A 24993-nucleotide genomic window follows, 5' to 3' on the forward strand; every position below is an offset into this window, starting at 1 on the left:
GCACTTACTGGCCAGGCTGGCGGGGCCGTTTCGCGCTCCACTCTCTATTGTCTGTCGGCGCTTTCCAGGTTTTATATTCCTATCTCCCATTCGCTTTATTCTTTTTCCTGATGTGCGTGTCCCCCGCTGAATCTCCACCAGTTCACCACGCTGTTTTCGCAGGAGAGTGATCCGATCGTGTGTAGCAGACCGAGATCTACCTCTCCCTCTCTGGAACCAGGGATTCGGGAGGCTACCCTAACTCTACCATTTTTCCTCCCCCCTTATTGACAATTTTTATACCTTCCTTGAAAAAATGTCTGTTTTGCTCCTTTGCCTGTTTTTGAATTGTGGTGTTTGTTTTTTTGCTGTATTTGAGGTGTCAACGTTCTTTATATATTCTGGATACTAGACTCATAGATATATGATTTGCAAATATTTTCTCCCATTGTCTGAGTTTTCACTTTTTCACAATGTCTTTTGATGCACAAAAATTTTTAATTTTCATAAACTCCAATTTATCTATTTTTTCTTTGTTGCTTATACTTTGGTGTCATATTTAAGAATCCATTGCAAAAACCAAGGTCATGAAGATTTACCACTATATTTTCTTTAAAGGTTTTTATAGTTTAAGCTTTTACATTTAAATCTTTGATATATTTTGAGTTAATATTCATTTATTGTGTGGGGTAGAGGTCCAGCTTCATTATTTTGCATGTGGATATCCAATTGTCCAATCACCAATTATTGAAGACTATTCTCTCCCCATTCAGTAGTCTTGGCAGCCTTATCAAAAACCAGTTGACCATAGATGTGTGAGTTTATTTCTGAACTTTAAATTCTATTCCACTTTTAATATTTGAAAACCAGTGTCTTGGTACTAGGTGTGCTCATAGCTACTGCGGTATCACTTCTAGTCCCTCTTGTTGGACAAAGCTAGGAAATGTATGTATGTATACACACACTCATCTATATCTGTGTATATATATTTTTTCCTTTGAAAAATATTTCATATTAGTACTTCCAATTTCAAACCAACACTATGGGGTTCATTTTACCCTTACCCCTTTTTAATGTCTATAAATTATTTCTCTGACACTGAGAAACCTAGCTCCCATTTTCCTCAACATATTTACTTATTTACTCAGTTTACTTATTTGCTTAATGTAACAGATTACTGGCTGCCTCCTCACTAGAGGGCATTGACAGAACACGATTTTCACTAGATCTTTCCCTCCCACCCCCATGGTCCCACAAGGCTGGGAATTCTGATGCCTTCATGCAGTAATCCCAGTCCTGCTTCCTCAACCATTAGGCACTTTGATACCTCCCTGAACCCCTCACCCCCACCACACATGCCTACTCTACAAATTACAACTCTGATTATCAGGTTAGAAAAATAATTTCAAATTGCTATAACTCTATCAATATAAGTAGTTCAAAAAGTGATGGAGAGAGAAGATGTTAAAGATATCTGTTTGGTTTCTGGTTTGTGCAAATGGATATTCAATTCACTGAGGTAAGAAATACTGGAAGGGAATATAGTTTAGACTGAAAAATCATGAGTTCAGATTTAGATGTATTGAGTTTGATGTGCCATTAAGACAGCCAAGTGGAAATGTCCAGTACGCAGGTGGAAATGAAAGTCTGGAGTTCAGACAGAGGTGTGGATGGAGATACAGATTTATTTGTCTGTCAACTGCATACACGTAAGCAAAGATAAAAAAATCCTATGAATGAATTCAAGAAAGAATAGCCAGAGAAGAAAATAAACCAGAAAGGAATAGACTACCAGATACAGAGAGGCAGATTTCAAAGAGGAGTGACCAACTGTGTCAACATTGAGAGGTTCATTAAGAACAGGGAATACATCTATGGACTTTCACTATGTGGAGGTCATTGGTGACTTGGCAGGAGTGGTTTCAATGAAGTGATGCGGGCAGATGTCAGAATGCAATGAGTTAACTGTATAGGAGATAAGAAAATAGAGAGAGAACAAGTATGTATTGTTCCCATGAGAGTCTTGGCTATGACTGAAAATAAAGAATCTGGTATACACAAAGGGGTACAGAGTTATGTGTGGAATGCAATATTTTGTGTAAAGGTAAGCCAAATTGGTACAGCTGGGAAAATGATGATATGTCTTGTTCACATCGCTGTTCCTTGTGATGCTCAATACTTTTAAAGACTGACCACTGAGCTAAAAGGAACCTAGGTGGTCATCTACTCTAATCTTCATTTTATACCCAAAGAGAATAAAACCCAGAAAGGGAAAGGGACTTGTGCTCAAGGTTGGCCTATAAAAAGTATTAAAATCATTTTATTCCCCTCAGATTTTCTTTTTATCACCTTTTTCTTATTTCATAAAATAGGTACCATCATTTCTAGTTCCTTACTTAAAACTTGTAACTTTTTATTTTGTAATAATTACAGACTTACAGGAAGTTGAAAAAATAGTACAGAGAGTCCCATGTACCCTTCATCCAGTTTTCCCCAGTGGTAAGGTCTTACATAACTGTAGTACAACTTCATAACCAAGATATTGACAATAGTATAGACTAGACTTTATTCAGTTTCACCAGATTTTACATGCATTCATTTGTGTATATGTAGGTCTACACAATTTTAGCACAGGTATAGATTTATGTACTTAACACCACAATCAAGATACAGAACTGTTCCATGAGCAAAAAGGAACTCCTTGTGTCTTCCCTTTATAGTCATACATATCCCACATCTTCTCTAGTCCCTGTCCCTGGCAACCATTAATCTGTTCCTTATTTCTATAATTCTGTTATTTCAATAATGTTATTAATGCAATCATAAAGTATATAACCTTTTGAGATTGGCTTTTTTCATTCACCATAATACCCTGAGGTACATCCAAGTGGTTATATCAATAGTTCCTTTTCATTGCAGAGTAGGATTCCAAGGTATGGATGATTTGTTTAACCATTTACACATTGCAGGAAATCTGGGTTGATTCCAGTTTTTGGCTATTAAAAATAAAGCTGCTATGAACATTTGTGTACAGGTTTTTGTGCCAACATAGATTTTCATTTCTCTGGAATAAATGTCTAGGAAGTGCAATTGCTGGGTCATATAGTAAGTATATGTTTATAAGAAATTTCTAAACTCTTTTCCAGAGTGGCTGTATCATTTTACATTTTTTTAGCCATTCTGATAAATCATTATCTTATTGTGGTCATAATTCACATTCCCTGATGACTTATGAAGTTCAACATCTTCTAATGTGCCTACTTGCCATCCATATATCCTCTTTAGTCAAATGTCCATGTCTTTTGCCTATTTTCTAGTTGGACTGTTTGTTTATTATTGAGTTTTGAGCACATTTTATATATCCCAGATTGATCAGATATGTGGTTTGCAAGTAATTTCTCTCAATTTGTAGCTTGTCTTTTCCTCTTCTTAAATATTTTACAGAACAAAAGGTTTTAATTTTGATGAAGTCCAATATATCAATTTTTTCCTTTTATGGATTGTGTTTTTGGGGTGAAGTCCAAGAACTTGTTGCCTAGCCCGAGATCCTGAAGATTTTTCTCCTATGACTTTTTTCTAAGTTTTGTAGTTATGTATTACATTTAAGTCCATGATACATTTTGAGTTAAATTGTATATAAAGATGAGAGATTTAGGTCAAGGTTCATTTTTTTGCCTGTAGGTTTCCAATTGCTCCAGCATAATTTGTTGAAAAGACTATCCCTCCTCCACTGAATTGCTTTTGCACTTTGTTGAAATCAGTTGGGCATATTCATGTGGGTCTATTTCTGGGTTCTCTCTTCTGTTCCATTGATCTATATGTCATTCTTTTGCCAATACTATCTTGATTACTACAGCTTTATAGTAAGTCTTGAAGCTGGGTAATGTGAGTCCTCCAACTTTTTCTTCTTCAAAATTGATTTAGCTTAATTAATTTTACACTGGACATTTTCATCTTTCCTATAGGGAAAGAAAAAGAATAGAGAAGAACTGGTTCTGTGGCGAATTATGGAAAATATAACATTGACATTCCACATGCCCTGTGGTAGTACTTTTCAAATGTTAGTATGCCTCAGAATCAGCCGGGTAGTTCATGCAGATTTCTGGGTTCTACCCCCAAAGACAGAGTTTGACCTCCAAGTGATTTTGATGGAGGTGGTTCTGGACTACACTTTGAAATTTGCAAAACAATATCTGGGGAGAAACAAGAAGAAAAAAAAATTGAAAACAATCTTTATTACTTTAATTTCTTGTATACAATAGTCCTGACTCTTCTGAAAACAGACTTATCATTTGTGGTTACACATGATAAGAATAAAGCAACTGAAATTTTTAAAGCATGATTTTTATTACATCCTAAATCCTAAATGTTTCTGGAAAAACACATTTATATTATAATGGAAATTCCTAGGCAGATAGGATCTCCTCAATGGGAATTCACTTCAGAGTCAAATATGCTAGAAACTCATCTGTTTGTTTAAAAAGGACGCCCACATAGCTTCAAGAGATAGGTATCTCAGAATACGTATTTTAGAGATCAAGAAGGAAGACATGAGACATGCCTCTGAATGGGCAAATAATAGAGGTGGGGTGCTATTGAGTCACCTACACTTCACACTAACCCTAGTGTATTTATTATTTACTTGTTCAGCATAAGCATCATAACTACAAAATAAAAATATGAAATACTCTTCTCACTTTAACTTACTCTAGGCAGTGAATGTATTTGAAAATGAAAATAAAGACTTCCAAGTTAAAAAATGGCAAAACAAACATTTAAAATACACTCCCAGACATTTTATTCCAAGATATCCCTTGCCAATGTACCTCCCATAGCCTTTTTAAAAAATAACTTTCATATTCTGCTTAAATCATCTTGCATATGCTCTTTGTAGGCCAGTTATAGGTAGAAGGGTTCAGTAAGATCTAATGAAACTTTTAGGAAGAAATCTTATGTTTATTACATGTGAAAAACTTATCCACTAGGATATAAAAAAAGCGGCTCCATTGTCTGCCTGCACATAAGTTATGTGCATTTTCAGGTCACATTTAGTACACAAATTGAAAAAAGTTTTTTACCCCACTTTGTCTCCTGCTTTATCCTAGAGAAGAAAGTTCTTGCATAAGTTCTTCCTTTTCTTGTTGTAACTCCTGCAAATGTTGTTGATTTTGCTCCAATCTGTCCTCCAACCACTGTAGAAGAGGCCCACTGACTGCTGACATCTGACTGCACAGATTCTTGGTAAACACTTCAATAGGAAAAACATACATGAGGTAACTGTGGAAAAGTACTGTCCACTAGCATGTTCCCACTCCACCACCAACAACCCAACCATGAGCACAGAAAGAAGGGGTTGGAGGAGGAAGTACAAAAGGTGTAATAAGTAGGACTGGTAAACAACTTTCTATGCCCAGCCAGGGAAAAGACCGAAGAGCTAAGCAAAGAAGATACTTATTCTGAGGCTATCGTGAACACCCCTGGAACCATAAGCCAGAGGGAGGCTTGGCTCTTTACTTCATTAGGCAAAAGGGCTAAGAGCCATGGAAAGGTTCTTTCCCTAGCCCCTCAGACACTCCCACACTGTAAACCACCATAACCTCCTAAAGAGCTAGAACTCTGCCTTCTGCAACTTGGTTTTCCACAGAGCCCTGTAGGAAAATTACTTATTAAATGTTATATATATTGAAGAAATAAATATATTAATTCAAGAGCTCTTCTTTTAAAATGAGAAAAAAACAGAGGGATGAAGAGTAAGGGAGTTATCGACTTTCATGCCTTACTGTGAATGTTCAGCTTCATGGCACTCTTTTAAAATAAATTCCACCTCATGGAAATATATTTTTCTCTCTCATAATATGTAACTCTTATTGAAATGACCACTATAACACTGTGAGGCATATCTTCTCAGATATATGTATACATATATGTGTATGCTTTTGAATAAAAACCATATTATTTTGGGTGTTAACTTTTCCCCCTACATAGCAATATATGATAGACATCTTTCTGCGTCAATAAAGATCTAGCTTTCCTTCTTAAGGGCTGCAGAATATTCATCTGAATGGATGGACCAATTTAATAAGTCCCCTATTGATGGACATCTCAGTGGCATCTAATTTTTTGCTATTATAAAGACTGTGATTAAGTGGAATTGCTAGACCTAAGTCCGTGTACATTTTAAAACCAATTATCCAGTATTTTCCAGATGGTACCAAATTATACCTCCAGGAATAGGGGCACTGTTCACTTCCCTTGCATCCTTACTTATCTCTCAGTTTAATCTTTGCCAAAAGAAAAGGTGAAAAACTGGTAATTTTATCTTAATCTGTACTTCTTTTAAAGATTATAATTAACATTTTAAATTTTTTGTAGGGGCCTATAAAAGTCTTGAATTTTTATTTAGTCAAACTTTTCTTTTGTGAGTTCAGATTTTCAGATTATACTTAGGCCATGACACCCCTAGAGTGTGAAAAATATTCTTTTATATTTTCCTCCTGTATTTTTTTACCTTTTAAAATGAGCTTTATTGGGATGTAATTTACAGATGATAAAATGAACCAAGTTAAAGTGTACAGTTCTATGAGTTTTGACAAATGTATACTCTGTGCTGTGGTTTGGATATTTGAACCTCCAAACCTCATGTTGAAATTTGATCCCCAATGTTGGAGGTGGGGCCTAATGGGAGGTATCTGTGTCATGAGGGCAGATCCCTCAGGAATGGCTTGGTGCCCTCCTCGTCGTGATGAGTGAGTTCCCGTTCTAATAGTCCTCATGGGAGCTGGTTGTTAAAAAGAACCTGGCACCTTCCCCTTCTCTCTCTTGCCATGTAATCTCTGTACATGCCAGCTCCCTTTCCCCTTCTGCCATGAGTAGAAGCAGCCTGAGGCCCTGACCATAAGCCAAGCAGATGCTGCCTCCATGCTTCTTGTATAGCTTGCAGAACTGTGAGACAAATAGACCTCTTTTCTTGATAAATTACCTAGCCTCAGGTATTACTATATAGTAAGCTAATGACTAGGACAGCCTGTGTAACAACTGCAAGTCAAGATACAGATCATTTCCACCACCCCAAAGAATCCCCTCTGCAGTTCCCTTTGTAGTTAAATACTCCTTCACCTCTGGCCCCAGGCAGCTACTGATCTACTTGCTGTCACCATACATTAGTTATTCTTGAATTCGGAACTCTAGAATATGCAGCCTTTTGAGTGATGCTTCTTTCACCTGGCATAATGTTCATGAGACTCATCCAGGTTGTTCATGTATCAGTAGTTTGTTCTTTTTGTTGCTGACTAGTATTTCATTGTATGGCTATATCACACTTTGTTTATCCATTCACCCACTGATGCACATTTGAGTTCTTTCCACCTTTTGGCTATTGTGAATAATGCTGCTATGAACATTTGTGTATAAGTTTTTATTTGAATAGCTGTTTCAATTCTTTTGGGTATATGCCTAGGAATGGAACCAGTGGGACATTTGGCAATTATAATTGCCAACTTCTTTCCCAAAGTGGTTGTACCATATTTAATAGTAAAAGTTTAAATACATCTGGAATTTATTTTTGTGTAGGGTATTAGGTAGGAATCTATTTTCCCCCAAATGGAAATAAAATGTAAGTCCATGTAGGTTAAGATGGTCTCTTTTGCTTTGCTCAGCACTATAGAGCAAAGTAGTGCCAGCAAAATAGGCACTCAAATGTTTCCTGAATGAATGAACTAACAACCAAATGAACTGTTCCAATACTACTTAGTGAATAATCCATCCTTTTTTACATTGATTTGAAGTAATACCTTTATTAAATATAAATTCTTATATATACATGGACCTGTCTCTGGGCTCTGTTTAGTTCCACTGATCTATTTGTCCATTTTGAACTATTACTTATACTTTTTAAATTACTGTAGCTTTAGAGTATGGTTATATGTATTAGTAACTTTTAATTCTTTGTCATGTTTTACCCCGGACAGAAATGATGGGACAGCCTGGGCATGGTGGCTCACACCTATAATCCCAGCACTCTGAGGGCTGAGGCAGGAGGATCACTTGAGGTCAGGAGTTTGAGACCAGCCTGAGCAAGCGTGAGACCCCATCTCTACTAAAAATAGAAAGAAATTAGCCAGGTGTGGCACATGCCTGTAGTCCCGGCTAGTCCGGAGGCTGAAGCAGGAGGATCCCTTGAGCCCAGGAGTTTGAGGCTGCTGTGAGCTAGGCTGACACCACGTCACTCTAGCCCGGGCAACAGAGCGAGACTGTCTCGAAAAACAAAAAACAAACAAACAAACAAAAAACAAAGAAAGAAATAAAAAAAAGAAAGTTTACTTTAAAAAAAAAAAGAAAGAAAAAGAAATGATGAGACAGACAGACCAAGCTATTTCTCCCTTTTTTTCTTTCTTCAAAAAGTAATTGCCTATAACACTTGAAAGCTTCCCACTTTGTCCTCACTGGTGACCTTGCCAGTAATAGGGAAAGATTGTACAGAATGACAAAAATGACCGGGGAGTCAGGGTTAGTCAGAAAAGTGTGGCTGGGGAGGTGTGTATGTTGGGGGAAAAGTGAGTTAGTATATTTATTGTATTGATATTTTCGTTCCTTTGCCTTGTATAGGAATTCCTTCTGTATTTATTGACATGACAGGATTTTCTCCCTCATGCCTTCGCTTCTATCTATCTATCTGTCTGTCCATCCATCTCTTTCAATTCTCACCACAATAGGCTGGTACTGGTGTGCTAGAACCAGCTCATCACTGGCTCACAAGGGCCAGTTATTTCAACTTTAGGAAATTGATGCCATGTTAGTTACTTGAAATCAGCCATTCTAGGGATACTATGCCATGGAAACTGGCAAACAGAACAAACCAGGGCTCTCCCTGTTGCTTGAGAACTGGTTGTTAAGCATGTGCCAGCACACCACTGAGTAGGTCTATCATAAAGCTCTTTCCTATCTTTCCTCCCTTCTTACTCTAGGTTGCATTTACAGCATTCATGGATCCCCAGGGTTCAAAAGAAATGTCGGGAGCAGGATCATAAAACTCTTGGGAAAGGAAACCCAAGGATAACTTGTATCCATCACTTCAATCAAACTAAATTTGCCTCTGTCAGCTGAGTATTTCAAGGATCACTGCCTATATTCAAGGAAAAAAAAATCTTACCTGAGCCATTATGGATCTTGGTTACTGAGTCCAGATGTGTAAGGCTAAAGGGATAAAATAGTTTAGGTTAGTAGCAAAATAGCACTGAAGGGAAAATAAAATGGTCATGGACTATAACAAAACAATTAACTGCATCAGATCTTTGCCAACTGGATTAGACAAATATGTATAATTTAAATTCCCATTATTATTAACTTTTTAATGATTTGAGGTATATGATTTTATTCAAAAATTCAAGAGATAATTCAAAGAGATAATTTTGAAATTACTGTCTCTCACCAAAGCCTTGACATAGTATGCATTTATTGAGCAAGACCTAGTGTTTGGCAGGCAACAGGACTACTAAGATGTTGTGGTTTATCTTGTTTTCACAACCAAAGAAGAAAGTGTCTTTGCCCTTGAAGGATCCAAAGTATAGCAGAAGAAAAACAAATATTAAAGAGATTGTTATCATACAATATGATTGGACACTGCTATAAAGCTTTCTCCCAGAGAGGTGAAAGGAAAGGGGGCTCAAAAGTTGCTAAAGATAAAAGGAAAGAAGAGGGTCTCTACCTGTGGATCTTCCTATATGCATCCTGCTCCTCCTGGCACAGGATCTTGGGCAGCTCTACTGCTGATTCAAGGCACACTTTCCCAATGGTGACATGAGGTACAATATGGATTGGGATTTCAATTCTCTCATACCTGCAAGGCAATCAGTTCATGTCAGTTTTTAAACCCTGAGTTGTCATAATCAGAAGTTCTCTGTAGTTTTAATTGAATCTTTGGGATACAGCATACTTCAAAGATTAAGTGTTCTTATAATTCATTTAATGGGTCAACTTCAAAGTGGACAGAGTTCAAACTGGCATCATCTGGGGAGAAAATTGGAAGCCTCTTTGCAGAGCTAATACTCCCATAGAGAATCTAAGGCCACTTCTGTTAACAGAAGCTTTGGGAGTTCAAGGTCCTTATGTCTGCTCCCAAGACAAGGGGAATAGCTAATTAATATTATTTTCAGTTAGGAAGCTGCCAGTGAGGTTGAACAAATTAATCCCAAGCTCTGAAGAAGAGGCATCACAAAAGTCTAGAGAAGAGGCATTGCAGACTCTTCAATGACTCTATCAGATTCATTTTGTAGATGGGATTACTCAAATAAATGCTCATTTGTTCTAACTAAGTGCTCACCAGTGATCTCCACTTCCCATTCTCTCTCCTGGGGGGAAATAGGTAAGAAATTCATAAATATTTGCTTTTTCATGCTATAATGGGAGAAACAGATATGTTTGTTTCTAAGGCCAACCAACCTACCTTTACCCACTTCTTACCTTAATATACCTAAATTCTACCTAACGCTGAGTTCAGTGGCGAATCCAGGTTGAGGGCCCCTGGCACCATGGGGCCGGCCCCATTGGTCATGGTGGTAAAGCAGTATAAGATCTAGTTCCCCATTCTTTCTTCCCCACCAGAGTATGTCTTGGCCCCATACCACAACCTAGATGGAACACAAATGATAGGGAATTACAAGCACCCCTTCCCCCTCTCCACACCCAAGCAGTCAGGGAAGAATTCATGAAAGAATATGCCATAGTTGTTGGTGATTTTCAAAAGGCCCCTTGGAGTAACAAAAAGACCAGCCCATACATGGACTGGAAGCCCAACTTTGAATCATCTCAATTCCTAATTGGATTAAAGTGATCCAGTAGTTCTGCTACCAGTTAGGACATAGAAGATCATTAAAGACCATTGCTCCCACCATAACAATAAGAAAACAACAGATAAAACAAAAAGTATAGATTAAAGAAAAGACACCAGAGAGCTGTGGATACAAAGATAAGTCTAAATGACTATGTTCCAGAGAGAGACAATGAGTAAATGAGTAGAGACCAGTGGCCACTCTTCTCCCAGGGGCATCTGTCCTGTCTGGAAGTATAGTAAGGTAAAGGATGGAGCTTGTCATATAAAGATGAACTTTGCTAGGGTAAAGAGAAACCAGTGGGGCTTATAACAATCATGTGGGCTGATGTGACAGACTGAAATCTGTAGAAGCCCACAACATAGAGTTAGTTCTCCTCTCCTGCTGACTTTACCCTGTAGGACTTGCTAAGAATATGGAGGCATAAGAAGGTGGGACTCAAGCTGAAAACAGAGAGATCTTCATTATTTCATGTTTCTTAGATCTAAAATTCCTAGTAGGAAGTGGGAAATGGAATACTTATAGGGAAGATCTCCCCTGTGCTCAAAGCCTGGCAAACCAAAGTAAAACAGAGAATAACTAACGTAGCAACAGAGCTGACGCAGGTAGCTTCTGGCTGGATAGAAGTACTAAGATTTTTATCCTGGCTGCTTGATACAGGAATGGGCATGCTTTCTCCCTGGAAATAATAATATTTAGTCCAATATATATGGTTCTTTTTAATAAATCTGCCATGTAATATTTTAAAGGATGAGACATGTGAAGAAACAAGAAAATGTGACATGATCAAAACAAAAGGTTGATAGAGAAAGGCCTACAGATGACACAGATATTGGAATTAATAGAAAGGAACTTTAGAGTAACTATTAAAATATGTAAAAAATAAAAAAATAGAGGGGAAGATGGGCAAAATCGATGAAAAAATGGAGAAAATATCTCTTTGAGATCCTGCTTTGAATTGTCTTGGATATATATCCAGAAGTGGGATTGGTGGATCATATGGTAGATCTATTTTTAATTTTTAAAAGAAACTTCATATTGTTTTTCATAAAGGTTGCACTATTTTACAATCTCAGCAATAATGCATAAGGGTTCCAACTCCTCCAAATCCCTACCAACATTTGTCATTTTCTGATTTTTTAAAATAGTAGTCATCATAATGGGTGTGAGGTGATATCTCATTGGGTTTTGATTTGCATTTCTCTGATGACCACTGATGTCAAGCATTTTTACATACGCTTGTTGGCCATTTGCATATCATCTTTGGAGAAATGTGTATTCAAGTCTTGCCTACTTTTAAATCAAGTTCTTTTTTCTTTATTGAGATGTAGCAGTTCTTTTTATGTTCCAGATATCAACCCCTTATCAGATACATGATTTATAAATATTTTCCCATTCCATAGGTTGCATTTTCACTCAGTTGTTTCCTTTGATGCAAAGAAGTTTTTAAGTTTTATGTAGTCCAATTTGTCTATTTTTGCTTTTGTTGGCTGTGCTTTTAGTGTCATATCCAAGAAGTCATTGCCAAATCTAATATCGTGAAGATTTCTCCCTATGTTTCCTTCTAGGAGTTTAGCAGTTTTAGGTCTTATGTTTAGGTCTTTAATCCATCTTGAGTTAATTTGTGTATGTGGTGTAAGATAAAGGTCCAACTTCTTTCTTTTGCATGTGGATATCCAGTTTTTCCAACATCATTTATTGAAGAGACTGTCTTTTCCCCATCTAGTGGTCTTGACACCCTTGTTGAAGTTTGTTTGACCATATATGCGAGAATTTAATTCTGGACTCACCATTTTGTTCCATTGGTTTATGTCTGTCTTTATGCTAGTACCACACTTTAGCTTTGTAGTTACTTTTGAAATCGGGCAACGTAAATTGTCCAGCTTTGTTCTTTTTCAAAATTGTTTTGCCTATTTGGGATGCCTTAAGATTCTCTATGAACTTTAGGATGGATTTTTCTATTTTTTCAAAAAAAAAGGTGCCGCTGGGATTTTGATAGTGATTGCATTAAATCTGTAGATAGCTTTGGGTAGTATAGTATCTTAACAATATTAAGTTATCCAATCCATGAACTTGGGATGTCTTTCCATTTATATATGTCTTTATTTCAGCAATATTAATTTTATGCATAAGTATTTTGTTATTTTTGATATTATTATAAATGAGATTTTACTTTCCTTTTCTGATTATTCATCATTAGTGCATGGAAATAAAACTGATTTTTGTGTGTTGATTTTTGTTATCTTGCCACTTTGCTGAATTCATTTATTAGTTCTAACAGTTTTTATTGTGGGTTTTCTACATGTAAGATCATGCCATTTGTGAACAGAGATAATTCTACATCTTCTTTTCCAATTTGGATGCTTTTTATTTCTTTTTCTTGCCTAATTGTTCTGGGTAGGAATTCCAGTCCTGTGTTGAATGCTTATTTTTAAATTGAGGTGTGTGTCTTTTTATTGTTGAGTTGTAAGAATTCTATACATATTCTGGATGCCATACTATTATCATATACATAATCCGCCCTTATCCTCAGTTTTACTTTCCATGGTTTCGGTTCCCTGCAGTCAACCATGATCCAAAAATATTAAATGGAAAATTCCAGAAATAAACAATTCATAAATTTTAAATTTAGAACAATTCTGAATAGTGTGATAAAATCTCGCGCTGTCCCACTCCAACCTGCCGGGGACACGAATCACTCCTTTGTCTATCATATTCATGCTCTATATGCTACCTGCCCATTAGTCACTTAGCAGCTATTTGGTTATCAGATCAACTGTCAGAGTATTCTAGTACTTATGTTCAAGTAACCCTCATTTTATTTAATAATGGCCTCAGGACACAAGATAGTGATGCTAGCAGTTCAGATATGCTAAAGAGAAGCCATAAAGTGCTTCCTTTAAATGAAAAGGTGAAATTTTTTGACTTAATTGGGAAATAGAAAATATATGCTGAGGTTGCTAAGATCTATCTATTGTAAGAATGAATCTTCTATTCTTGAAATTGTGAACAGTATATTGTTATATACACTTTCAATTTTATTATTATTGTTGTTAATCCCTTATTATGCCTAATTTATAAATTAAACTTTATCAGAGGTATGTATGTATTGGACAAAACATGGTGTAATAGGGATCAGTACTATCCATGGTTTTTAGTAAGCCACTGGGGATCTTGGAATATATCCCCTAAAGATAAGGGGGGACTGCTTTATATAATTTGTAACTATTTTCCCTATTCCGTAGGCTATTTCTTCACCTTCTTGATAATGTCCTTTGATGTACAAACATTTTTATCAAGTCCAATTTATCTGTTTTTTCTTTTGTGCCTTGTGTATTTGGTATCGTATCAAAGAAACCGCCAAATTCAAGGTTGTGAAGATTTACTCCTATGTCTTCTTCTAAGGGTTTTATTGTTTTAGCTCTTCTATTTATGTCATTGATCCATTCTAAGTTAATTTTTGTATATTGGGTGAGTTAGGGGTCCAAATTCATTCTTTTGCATGTGGATATCCGGTTGTCTCACCCCCCATTTGTTGAATTTCCTTTTCTTTACCTGTTGAATTATCTTGGTACACTTACTGAAAATCATTTGAGGCCGGGCGTGGTGGCTCACGCCTGTAATCCTAGCTCTCTGGGAGGCCGAGGCAGGTGGATTGTTTGAGCTCAGGAGTTCGAAACCAGCCTGAGCAAGAGCGAGACCCCATCTCTACTAAAAATAGAAAGAAATTAATCAGACAACTAAAAATACATAGAAAAAACTAGCCGGGCATGGTGGCACATGCCTGTAGTCCCAGCTACTCGGGAGGCTGAGGCAGGAAGATCACTTGAGCCCAGGAGTTTGAGGTTGCTGTGAGCTAAGATGATGCCACGGCACTCTAGCCTGGGCAACAGAGTGAGACTCTGTCTCAAAAAAAAAAAAAAAAAAAGAAAGAAAGAAAGAAAATCATTTGACTATAAATGTATAGGTTTATTTATGGACTCTCAATTCTATTCCATTGATTTATATATCTATCCTTTGCCACCTTTTACTGTTTTTCTACAGGTTCCCAAAGTTCTGTTCCTTATTACCCATTTTTTTTTCCCTGCCCGTCGTTCACATTGGATAATTCTATTGACCTATATTCAAGTTCACTGACTCCTCTGTCATCTGTACTGTGTTCTCACTTATAATCTAGTGAATTTTTAAATTGTGGTTATTATATTTTTTGATTCTAAAATTTCCATTTGGTTCTTTTATCTTCTAAATCTCACTGGATACTCTCTTTTTAAATATTAGTATCAACACTTTTGTGTTTGATAGTTTGAGCATTTTCACAATGGCTGCTTTTAAAGTCCTGTTAGATAGTTCCAACGTATGTGTCATCTTGCCTTTTGTGTCTGCTGATTTTCTTCTCCCATACAAGATGAGATTTCTGTGGTTCTTCATATGTTGAGTAATATTGATTTGTATCCCAGCTATTTTGGATATTATGTTATGAGACTTTGGATCTTGTTTATACCACCACTTCTGTGATATTTTGAATTTTGAAGTCCTTCCCCCATCTGACTGTTATTTGCTTTCCAGAGTTCACAAATAGCTGGCCTAGCCTTCTGTCCAGGTTTTATAGTTGAGTTCAGTGAAATATGGGGGTAGCATGTGTTGAGTTCATCTTATGTGTGAAATTATCCAATGACTTGAAATTCAGTTATATACTTCTAAATAACTACTGCATCAAAAAATAAATCACAAAGGTAATTAGGAAATATTTTGAACTGAAGTATATTTTTTAAAAAAATAAAAATTCTGGATATACCTAAAGCAGTGCTTAAAGTAACATTTATGGCTCTTTTGAAAAGATTGATAAATTTAATACATCCCCAGCAAGACTGATCAAGGAAAAAACAGAGAACACAAAAATTACCAATGTAAGGAATGAAAAAGGGGAAATCACTTCAGATCCTACAAACTTTAAAAGGATAAGAAAATACTGTGAACAATGTAAATAAAATTTCTAGGATAAATTCCTGGAAAAGTACAGCTTGTCAAAACTAAAAAGGTACAGAAAATCAGAATAGTCCTATGTTTTTTTTTAAAGAAATTGAATTCGTAATTTAAAATTTTTCATTAAAAAATTCCATACCAAGATTGCTAATCCGTTCTATTCTATCAAACATTTTAAGAAAAAAGAATACCAAACTTACACAAACTAGCACAAAAAACTGAGATATGGGAACACTTTCTACTTTGTATTATGCAGCCAGCATAACCCTGATATCAAAATCTAGCAAGGGTGTTTAAAGAAAAGAAAATTATGGATCAATCTCAGCTATGAACAAAGTTATAGAATTCCTAAAAAGATTAGCCTACTGAATCCAGTGATACATTAAAAAGATAATACATAATGAATAAGGAATGCAAGGTTGGTTTCAGATTCAGAAATCAGTTCATATAATTTACCACAATAAAAGAGTAAGGGAAAATAATCATATGATTATGTTAATAAATGCAGGAGGAGCAGTTGATAAAATTCAATGCTCATTCATGAGAAAGAGCCTTTCTATTCCTATTCCTAGAAAAGAGCCTATTCTATTCCTAGAATACTAGGAATAGAATAGAACTTCCTTATTATAATAAAGGCTACCTACAGGAAATCTGCAGTAAACATCAGAGATAATGGGGAAATTTTGAAAGCATTCTCTTTGACATCTCATTCAAAAATTTTACTGGAAGACTGAGCCAGCATAAGGCAAGAAAGAGAAATAAAAAGGTATAAGGATTGGACAGGGTGATATTAAACTGCCCTTATTTATGCAAGACATGATTGTTTACATAGAAAATCCCAAGGAAACAACATCTGCAGATAAATCATTAGAATCAATAAGTACATTTAGCAAGGCTGCTGGGTATAATGTCAATATACATATATCAACTTACTATCTAAATAACCAGCACTAATTAGAAAATAAAAATTTTGAAAAGATACCAATTATAATAGCATAAAACACCAAATTCTTAAGAATAATTTAAATGAAAGATGTGTAAGACCTCTGCACTGAAAAATAGAAAATATTATTGAGAGAAAATAAGTAAAATCTAAATAAATGGAGGGATGCATAAAATTGATAAATAGATCCGATCCTATCCCAGCCAAATCTCAGCTGACACATCTCAGCAGGTTTTCTTGTGGAAATCAACAAGCTGATCCTAAAATTTATATGTGATTATAAAGGGCCAAGAACAGCAAAGATAATCTTGAAGAACAACAAAGGGGAGAACTAACACTACCAGATATTAAGACTTATTATAAAACTACAATAATTAATATAGTGTATTAATGGCATGAGGATAGACACATAGACAAAAATAGAATGGACTAGAGTCCAGAAATGTACCCATACATATATGGACACTTGATTTAAGCCAAAGTGGCAAGGCAGCAATAAATGGTGCTATGTCAATTGGATACACATATGGGAAAAAAGGAAACTTGACTCCCATCACACTTCACATCCTAAAGTCAGCACTAATTGGATTATAGATTTAAATATCAGTGGTTAAATAAAGCACCATCTCTTCGGGGTAAAGAAAGATTTAGTAAATAGCATAGGACACTTAAAAGTAGTAGATTGAAAAGATAAAAAGATAACCTGGACTATTATATTAAATAAACAACTTAGGCTCATCAAATGATACCATTACCAGGTCAGGGAGACAGAGAAGATACTTGGAATAGGTACAGCTGACAAAGAGCTTGTATCCAGAATATGTTAGAAGTCTTTCCAAGTAATAAGAAAGTTAAAGAAAAATGAATGAGACTTATACATGAGAAATTATCCAAAAGGCCAATAAACATTTTAAAAGGTACTTAACCTAATTAGTCACTGGGGAAATGCAAATTAAAACCACAATGAGATACCACTGCATACTCGTTAGAATTGCAAAAAATGAAAAAGTCAGAAAACGTTAATTGTCAGTGAAGCTGCTAAGCCATGAAAAACCTCAAACACTGTTGGCAGGGATGTGAATTTGTACAATAACTTTGGGAAACTCTGCGACATATTTTACTAAAGTGATAATTCAGCAATTCCACTTCTACGTACATACCCAAAAGATATGCATGCACATGTGCAACAGGAGGCACATATAAGGATTGTTTTCATAGCAGCTTTATCTATGATAGCCCCAAACTGGAAACAACCCAAATGCTTAACAACAGGAGAATAGATAAGTAAGTTGTGGTAAATTCTGACAATGAAATAGTACATAGCAATAAACTAACTACTGATATACACAATATATCAGATATTGAGTGAAAGAAGCCATACACAAAACTGTACTTACTGTATTTTCCCATTTATATAAAAATTCAAAAACAGAGAACCTGTGTTGTTAGAAATAAAGATAATGGTTACCTTTGTAAAGGAGGGAGGGGATAACAGCTGGGAGAAGCCACAAAATAGGCTTTTGGAGCGCCGGTACAGTTCTATTTCTTTTCTTTCCTTTTCTTTTTTTTTCATTAACTCACAATGTATTTATAAAATGAAAAGCTCTCTATCAAAACACACTTTCACTGGGAAAAATAAACAGACAAATGGATATGAAGTAAACATTAACTTTGTTAGATTTCAGTGTAGGATAGTCCATAACAAGCGTGTATGCCCTTATTCCCCCAGAGATGCTCAACTTCCAAGTTAAGAATTTTTAAAATATTTTTAACTGAGATTTTTTTTTTTTGAGACAGAGTTTCATTGTGTTACCCAGGCTAGAGTGCCATGGCGTCATCCTAGCTCACAGCAACCTCAAACTCCTGGGCTCAAGCAATCCTTCTGCCTCAGCCTCCCGAGTAGCTGGGACTACAGGATGCCCGGCTAATTTTTTTCTATGTATTTTTAGTTGTCCGATTAATTTCTTTCCATTTTTTAGTAGAGATGGGGTCTCACTCTTGCTCAGGCTGGTTTCGAACTCCTGAGCTCAAACAATCCGCCCGCCTCGGCCCCCCAGAGTGCTAGGATTACAGGCGTGAGCCACCGCGCCCGGCCTTAACTGAGATTTTATTATGTTGGCATTTGTTTCTCATTCCACATCATCTTCAGCCAAGCTCTGAGCACTTACAATTCTCTAATTGTCCGGAGCTTAGTCAGAAGCAATCTGGAACACTGGTGGTGTAAGAGTTTTCTGTAACACCTGCAGTAACTGCTGTGGCTGTCCACACGGCAATTATGTTTGTAGGATGGTCCACACCCTTCTTGTATTCACCTTGAGCTAGTAACTGTTCACCCAGATGTATTTCTTCAAGGAAGAATTTCTGAACAGCTTCAGCATCTTTAAGCTCGGGTAACTTGGAATGCCCAGGTCTCTCCTTGGCAAGCTTCTGTTTCTTTCTTCGTTCTTGAACCCTGTTCTTGAAGTTGGGGTCACTCTCTCTTGCGATGGAAGTAAATGCAATACCTGATGAAAAGGGCCCCACATACACTGGTGGCGAGGGCACTGTTCCGGCCCACCATCCCCTCTCTCTCTAGAACACTGACTATAGATGGCTGCGACAGCAGCGGGGAAAACAAAGGAGCAGTTGGCCGCGAACTCTCATAGTGCATGGCACCGCTCTGCCCCCGATGCCCGCCAGCCTCGGCTCTTAATACGTGTTGCACTTTCATAGGCACGTTTGCTTTGTGAAAATTCATAGAGCTGATCTGTGTTACGGTTCCATAGGTGTCTTTTCACTTTGTGAAAATTAAGCTGGACACTTACAATTTGTATACTTTTCTGTATGTGTGTTACACTTCAATTGAAAAACTAACACCACCATCCAAACTAAGTTCATGACAAAGAAGATCTAGAGTATGCTAGAGCTCACAGGTCAGAATATACGTCTTAAAATACTAGTTTTGAAGTCTACAGCTGAAGGGACATTAAACAGATATTTATTTAAGTATCATGGCAACAGTGATAAAAAGGTAAGCTTTGTTTCAAGGATCTTACAATGTTAGTAGAAAGAAAAAATATTAAAATATAATGTTATAAGTATTATGACAAAGGAAGTATGGGATTCTATTAAGTTTCCAGGAGGAATGCTTAACTGGAGTGGTATTGGTAGTTAAGAGGTATCAGAGAAAGATGCCTAAATTTGATCTTCATCTTCAAAATTGAGTAGACATTGCCCAGGTAGTATAAGGAGAAAGGATACTGTAGACTGAGTGAGCATATACACAACTGAGAGAGTACACGGCTGGAGAAATAAGAAAACTGTGAAAAGCTGCAAATTTGGGACTTTATTCTGAGAGTATTAGGGAGCACGACCATTTTGTAAAGGCTACAGCATGGATACCAGATTGAAGGGAAGGAAGACGGCAGCACAATGGGTGAGTGAAAGGGAAAGTAAAATTACATAACTTATTAAAAAGTAATGAAAATGAAAATGCTACTTGTCAGCATCTATAGGATATATTTAAAACAAACATCAGCAGAGATTCACAGCCTTACGTACATATATCAATAATAATGAAAGACCAAAAATATTAAATTCCAACCTCCAAACACAAAGACAAAGCACAAAAAAGTAACCAGAATAAAACATAAGGAAGGAATTAATAAATATAAAAAAATTAATAAAGTAAGGAATAGAAAAAATAACTAAATGAAAATTATTGTTTCAGGGGAAATTAACAAAACTGACACACCACTAGCTAACATAACCAAGGAAAAAAGGAAAAAGCACAAATATACAAAGTATGAAATGATAAAGGAGAGATAACTTTTGAAATAGAAGAGATTTAAAATATCATAACAGACTATCTGGCAGACAGATCTCTATGTAAATAAATTTGAAAACCAGGTAAAATGAATAATTTCTTAGGAAAATACACTTTATCAAAATTGACCCTATTATAGACAGAAAGCATAAACAGATCAATTCCCACAGCAGAAATAGAGAAATATATCAAAGAACTATCCCACAAAAAATAAAAGGCCCAGTTGATTTCATTAGGGAATTATCAAAGCATAGATTGTCCTCAGTACTACATACATTGTGCCAGAGCCTAGAAAGTGAAAGAAAACTCTAAACAATTCTAACAAAGCAAATATGCGTGTAATATAGATACCTAAATCTCATAAAGATAGTACAAAAAAAAGAATATTCCAGAAAGATAGCACTTATGATTATTGATGAAAAAGTACTAAATAAAATATAAGCAAACATAATCCAATATCACATCAAGATATATCGTAACCTAAATTGTTTTCCAGGAAGGCAAGATTGGCTCAATAGTAGTAAAACTATTATCAATAATATAATACACTATATTAAATTTTTTTTCTTTGAGACTGAGTCTCACTCTGTTGCCCAGGATAGAGTGCAATGGCACCAGCCTAGCTTACGGCAACCTCAAACTCCTGGGCTCAAGTGATTCTCCTGCCTTAGCCTCCTGAGTAGCTGCGATTACAGGCACTCGCCACCATGCCCAGCTAATTTTTCTATTTTTAGTAGAGACAGGGTCTCACTCTTGCTCAGGCTGGTCTTGAACTCCTGACCTCAAGCGATCCTCCTGCCTCAGCCTCCCAGAGTGCTAGGATTACAGGCATGAGCCAGCACACCCAGCCTAATACACCATATTAATAGATCTAAGGAAAATCGTAATTACCTCCATAGATAGACAGTGAAAAACTTAACAAAATTCAACACCTATTTCTGATTAAAACACAGAATAAAAGCAGAAAGTAGGAATTTATGGATATTTTCTTAATATGAAAAGTATGTATACCTTAGTCCTGAATACAGTCTTTCTTAATGTAGAAATACTACAGAAATTTCCACAAGGATCAGAAACAAAGCAAGATTGCCTACTATTTCCACTACTATTTAATGTTGTAAAGGAAATATTAGGCAATGTAACTGAACATAAGAAATCAATTAGAGGAATAGCAGTTGGATAAGAAGTAAAAATATTTCTGTTTACAGATGGGATGTGATATTTATCTGGAAAGCTCTAGAGAATAAAAGGTAAAATTAACTCAAAGATTAAAAGAATTCAGGAAGGTAAAAATTTACATACAGAAGTAATAGCCTTCAAATATACAAACAAAAAACAGAGGATATAATGGAAAAAACAAACACAGTTACAAAAGCAAAAAAGAAGATAAAATACTTAGGAATAAATTTCAACAATAAATATGCAAAATATATATGAGAACAACTTAACATTCTTAAAAGACACAAAAGTAGACAAGAGCAAATGGAAAGATACCCAGTGTTCTTGGATGGGACAATGCAGTATCATAAAGATTAATTACAAATTAATTTATAAATTTAACACAGTCTCAATAGAAATATCAAAAAACATTTTTATAGAGCTAGATGAGTTGATAATAAAGTTCACATGAAAAACAAAATTTGTAAGAATAGTCAGGGAAACCCTGAAAAAGAAAAACTGCAATAGAGACTAGCCTTACAAATAGTAAAACATACTATAAAGCCACTATAATTAATGTCATATTAGTAAATAAATGGACAGCAAGACAGAATAGAAAGTACAGAAATGGATCCAAGTGAATAGGGAATTTTTGTATATGAGAAAAAGTGGCATCTAAAATCACAGGTGTGAAGATAAACTTTTTAATCATTGGTTTTAGGTCAGTTGGATAACCATTTGGAAAGAGATAATATTAGATCCATATCAGCATATGCAAAATAAACTCTAAACTATATAGTTCTGACTTTTGACTTTTGGAACCATGTTTATAATTCATATACTCCAAAGGGAAAAAAGAAGTATGGGTTAGAAAAAAATCCTAAAATGAAAAACAAATAAGAAAAACTGTCTTTCAAATGAATAATATAACCACACTGAAGTGGTGTGGAGAAAAAAAGACCAAACCCAGATAACTGTGAACACATTATTTTGAGTATATACTCTTGGACATATGTCCAAACTCATCAAAATGTACACATTAAATATGCAATTTTTGCATGTTAATTATACTTAATAAAAAGAACTATATTTTTATTAGTTATAATTATTACACTAATTATAACTAATAAAAACAAGTGTAAACCAATTTTAATCTCTAGTTATTAGGCTTGTTTTTCACAATGATATAGGTTAGCAATTCTGAAACTATTTTTTGTATATTCTAAGACTGAGCAATAAGTAAACATATTGCAGATAGCAGAAGCAAGGTTTCTCTCTGTTGGAGAAAAAAGTTGCAAATATGGAAAGGGGGACTGCTAGAATGAACCCTAAGGTGTGGGAATGGAATTGGAGTTATCAGATTGAACTCATGGTAAACTAGAAAAAGTTTCCAGGCTGCAGCACAGGAAGGGGAACTGCCATGTAGAGCTTGGCAGTCTCCCTGAGTTGGGAAGATGGAGCTGAGGCTCTGGGAAAGCCAAGGCAGCTTGAGTTTGCAGGGCAAAGTACTGCAGAGGAGAGAGCTGCACAGGGAGGGAACTCCAGAGATCTTTGGAGGATCCTCTTCAAGCATTCAGTTGACAACTGATCAGGGTGTGTGAGTGAACAAACTACTGACAGTCAGGGAAAGAACAACCTAAAGGGATAAAAGGAAACTGACCACAAAATATACACAGGGCCAGGAATAGCACTTATTTACAATAGCCTGAATAGAAAATCTCATAATTCTGGAGGCATCAGAGTACTAAAAAAAAGAATCTTGCCTCAGTGGGGAAAAATGAACTTTGTACTAAACACTGCTTTGTTTTGCCTAATAAAGCTTAAAACCAAGATCTGAAGAGATAAAACTGCTTCCTAGTAACGTAACAGTATCTCAAAACAAAGCCCAAGAATATTTTTAGGAATATAAATATATCTAGTACCCAATAAGGTAAAAATCACAATGTCTGCATCCAATCAAAAATTGCCAAGCATGCAAAGTAGCAAAAAAGTCCAACCCATGATGAGGAAAAAAACATCATTTGAAATTGACCCAGCAATGATACTGATTTAGTAATAAGAATTAGTAGACAAAGACATTAAAATGGCCATTATAACTAGTTTATATGTTCAGGAAGCTAGAGGAAAGATTGGACCTGTTACATAGAGACAGGAAGAAATAAAAAAAGATCCAAATCAGAATTCTAGAGATGAAAATCACAATGCCTGATATTAAAAAGTACAGTGGATAGGATTAACAGTAAATTAAACATTGCAGAAGATTAGTAAACTAGAAGACAGCAATAGAAACTATACAAAATAAGTCACAGATAGAAAAAAATGACTGAAAAGCAATGAACAGCATCAGTGAACTGTGAGACATTGTCAAGAGGCCAAATATATGTTTAATTGCAATACCTAAAGGAGAGGAGAAAATGGGACAGAAAGAACTGGTGAAAATAATAGCTTAAAGTTTTTTTTTCTAAATTTGATGGAAAATACAAATCCACAGGTCTAAGAAGTTCAATGAAACCCAACCATGGGACATATGAAATCAATTACACCATGGTACACTATGATCAAATAGTTTAAAACCAGTGATAAAAAGAAAATCTTAAACGAAGCCCAAAAAGGAACACATTAAATAGAGAGGAGCAAAGGTAAAGATGACAGCCACTTTCTTGTTGGAAAATGGAGAAATATTTTTATAGTTCTGAAAGCAAAAAAAGGCAACCTAGAGTTTTTTACCCACTGCAAATATCTTTCAAAAAATGAACACAAAGTAAAGACATTTTTTAGAAATAAAAAAGTCAAAAGAATACAGTATCAATACAGCAATACTATAAGAAATATTAAAGGATGTCCTTCAAGAAGAAAGAAAATGATACCAGATGGAAAGAAAGAAATGAAGAGTGGTAACTATATAGACAAACTAAGAATGGTAACTATATAGTCAAATACAAAGATTTTTTTATTTAAATTTCTTGAAAATATAACCAACTGTTTAAAATAAAACTAATTAACATATTATTAATAGTTTATAACATACATACAAGTAAAATATATGACCATACTAGCACAAAGGCCAGGAGCAGGGAAATGGAAGTATAATGTTGCAAGATTCTTATAGTATATGTGAACTAGTATAATATCACTTGAAGGCAGACTGTGGTAAGTAAAAGATGTATATTATAAACTAGTTGTTTTCAACCATTGGTAATTTTTTCCTGCTGATAACATTTGGCAACATTTAGAGATGTTTTTTATTGTGACAACCAAAAAGATGTTACTGGCACTAGTGAGTGGAGATCAGGAATGCT

At 35.5% G+C, this 24993-nt stretch overlaps 1 protein-coding gene and 1 pseudogene across 1 annotated transcript in view; both read right to left on the reverse strand.

Moving 5' to 3' along the window:
• Positions 1-3835: 3835 nt before the first annotated feature.
• BRCC3 (BRCA1/BRCA2-containing complex, subunit 3) overlaps positions 3836-24993 on the reverse strand; it is an 80047-nt gene continuing 58889 nt past the window's right edge. The window contains exons 8-11 of the mRNA XM_012661583.1: positions 9683-9814; positions 9128-9171; positions 5058-5227; positions 3836-3938 (exon numbers count right to left, since the gene is read on the reverse strand). Coding sequence (XP_012517037.1) covers positions 5076-5227; positions 9128-9171; positions 9683-9814 — 328 coding nt within the window. The 3' untranslated portion in view covers positions 3836-3938; positions 5058-5075. The remainder of the gene's footprint in view (positions 3939-5057; positions 5228-9127; positions 9172-9682; positions 9815-24993) is intronic.
• LOC105824211 lies at positions 18861-19291 on the reverse strand (annotated as a pseudogene).

The sequence above is a fragment of the Propithecus coquereli genome, unplaced genomic scaffold, assembly GCF_000956105.1.
Source record: "Propithecus coquereli isolate 6110/MARCELLA unplaced genomic scaffold, Pcoq_1.0 Scaffold720, whole genome shotgun sequence".
Classification (NCBI taxonomy): domain Eukaryota; kingdom Metazoa; phylum Chordata; class Mammalia; order Primates; family Indriidae; genus Propithecus; species Propithecus coquereli.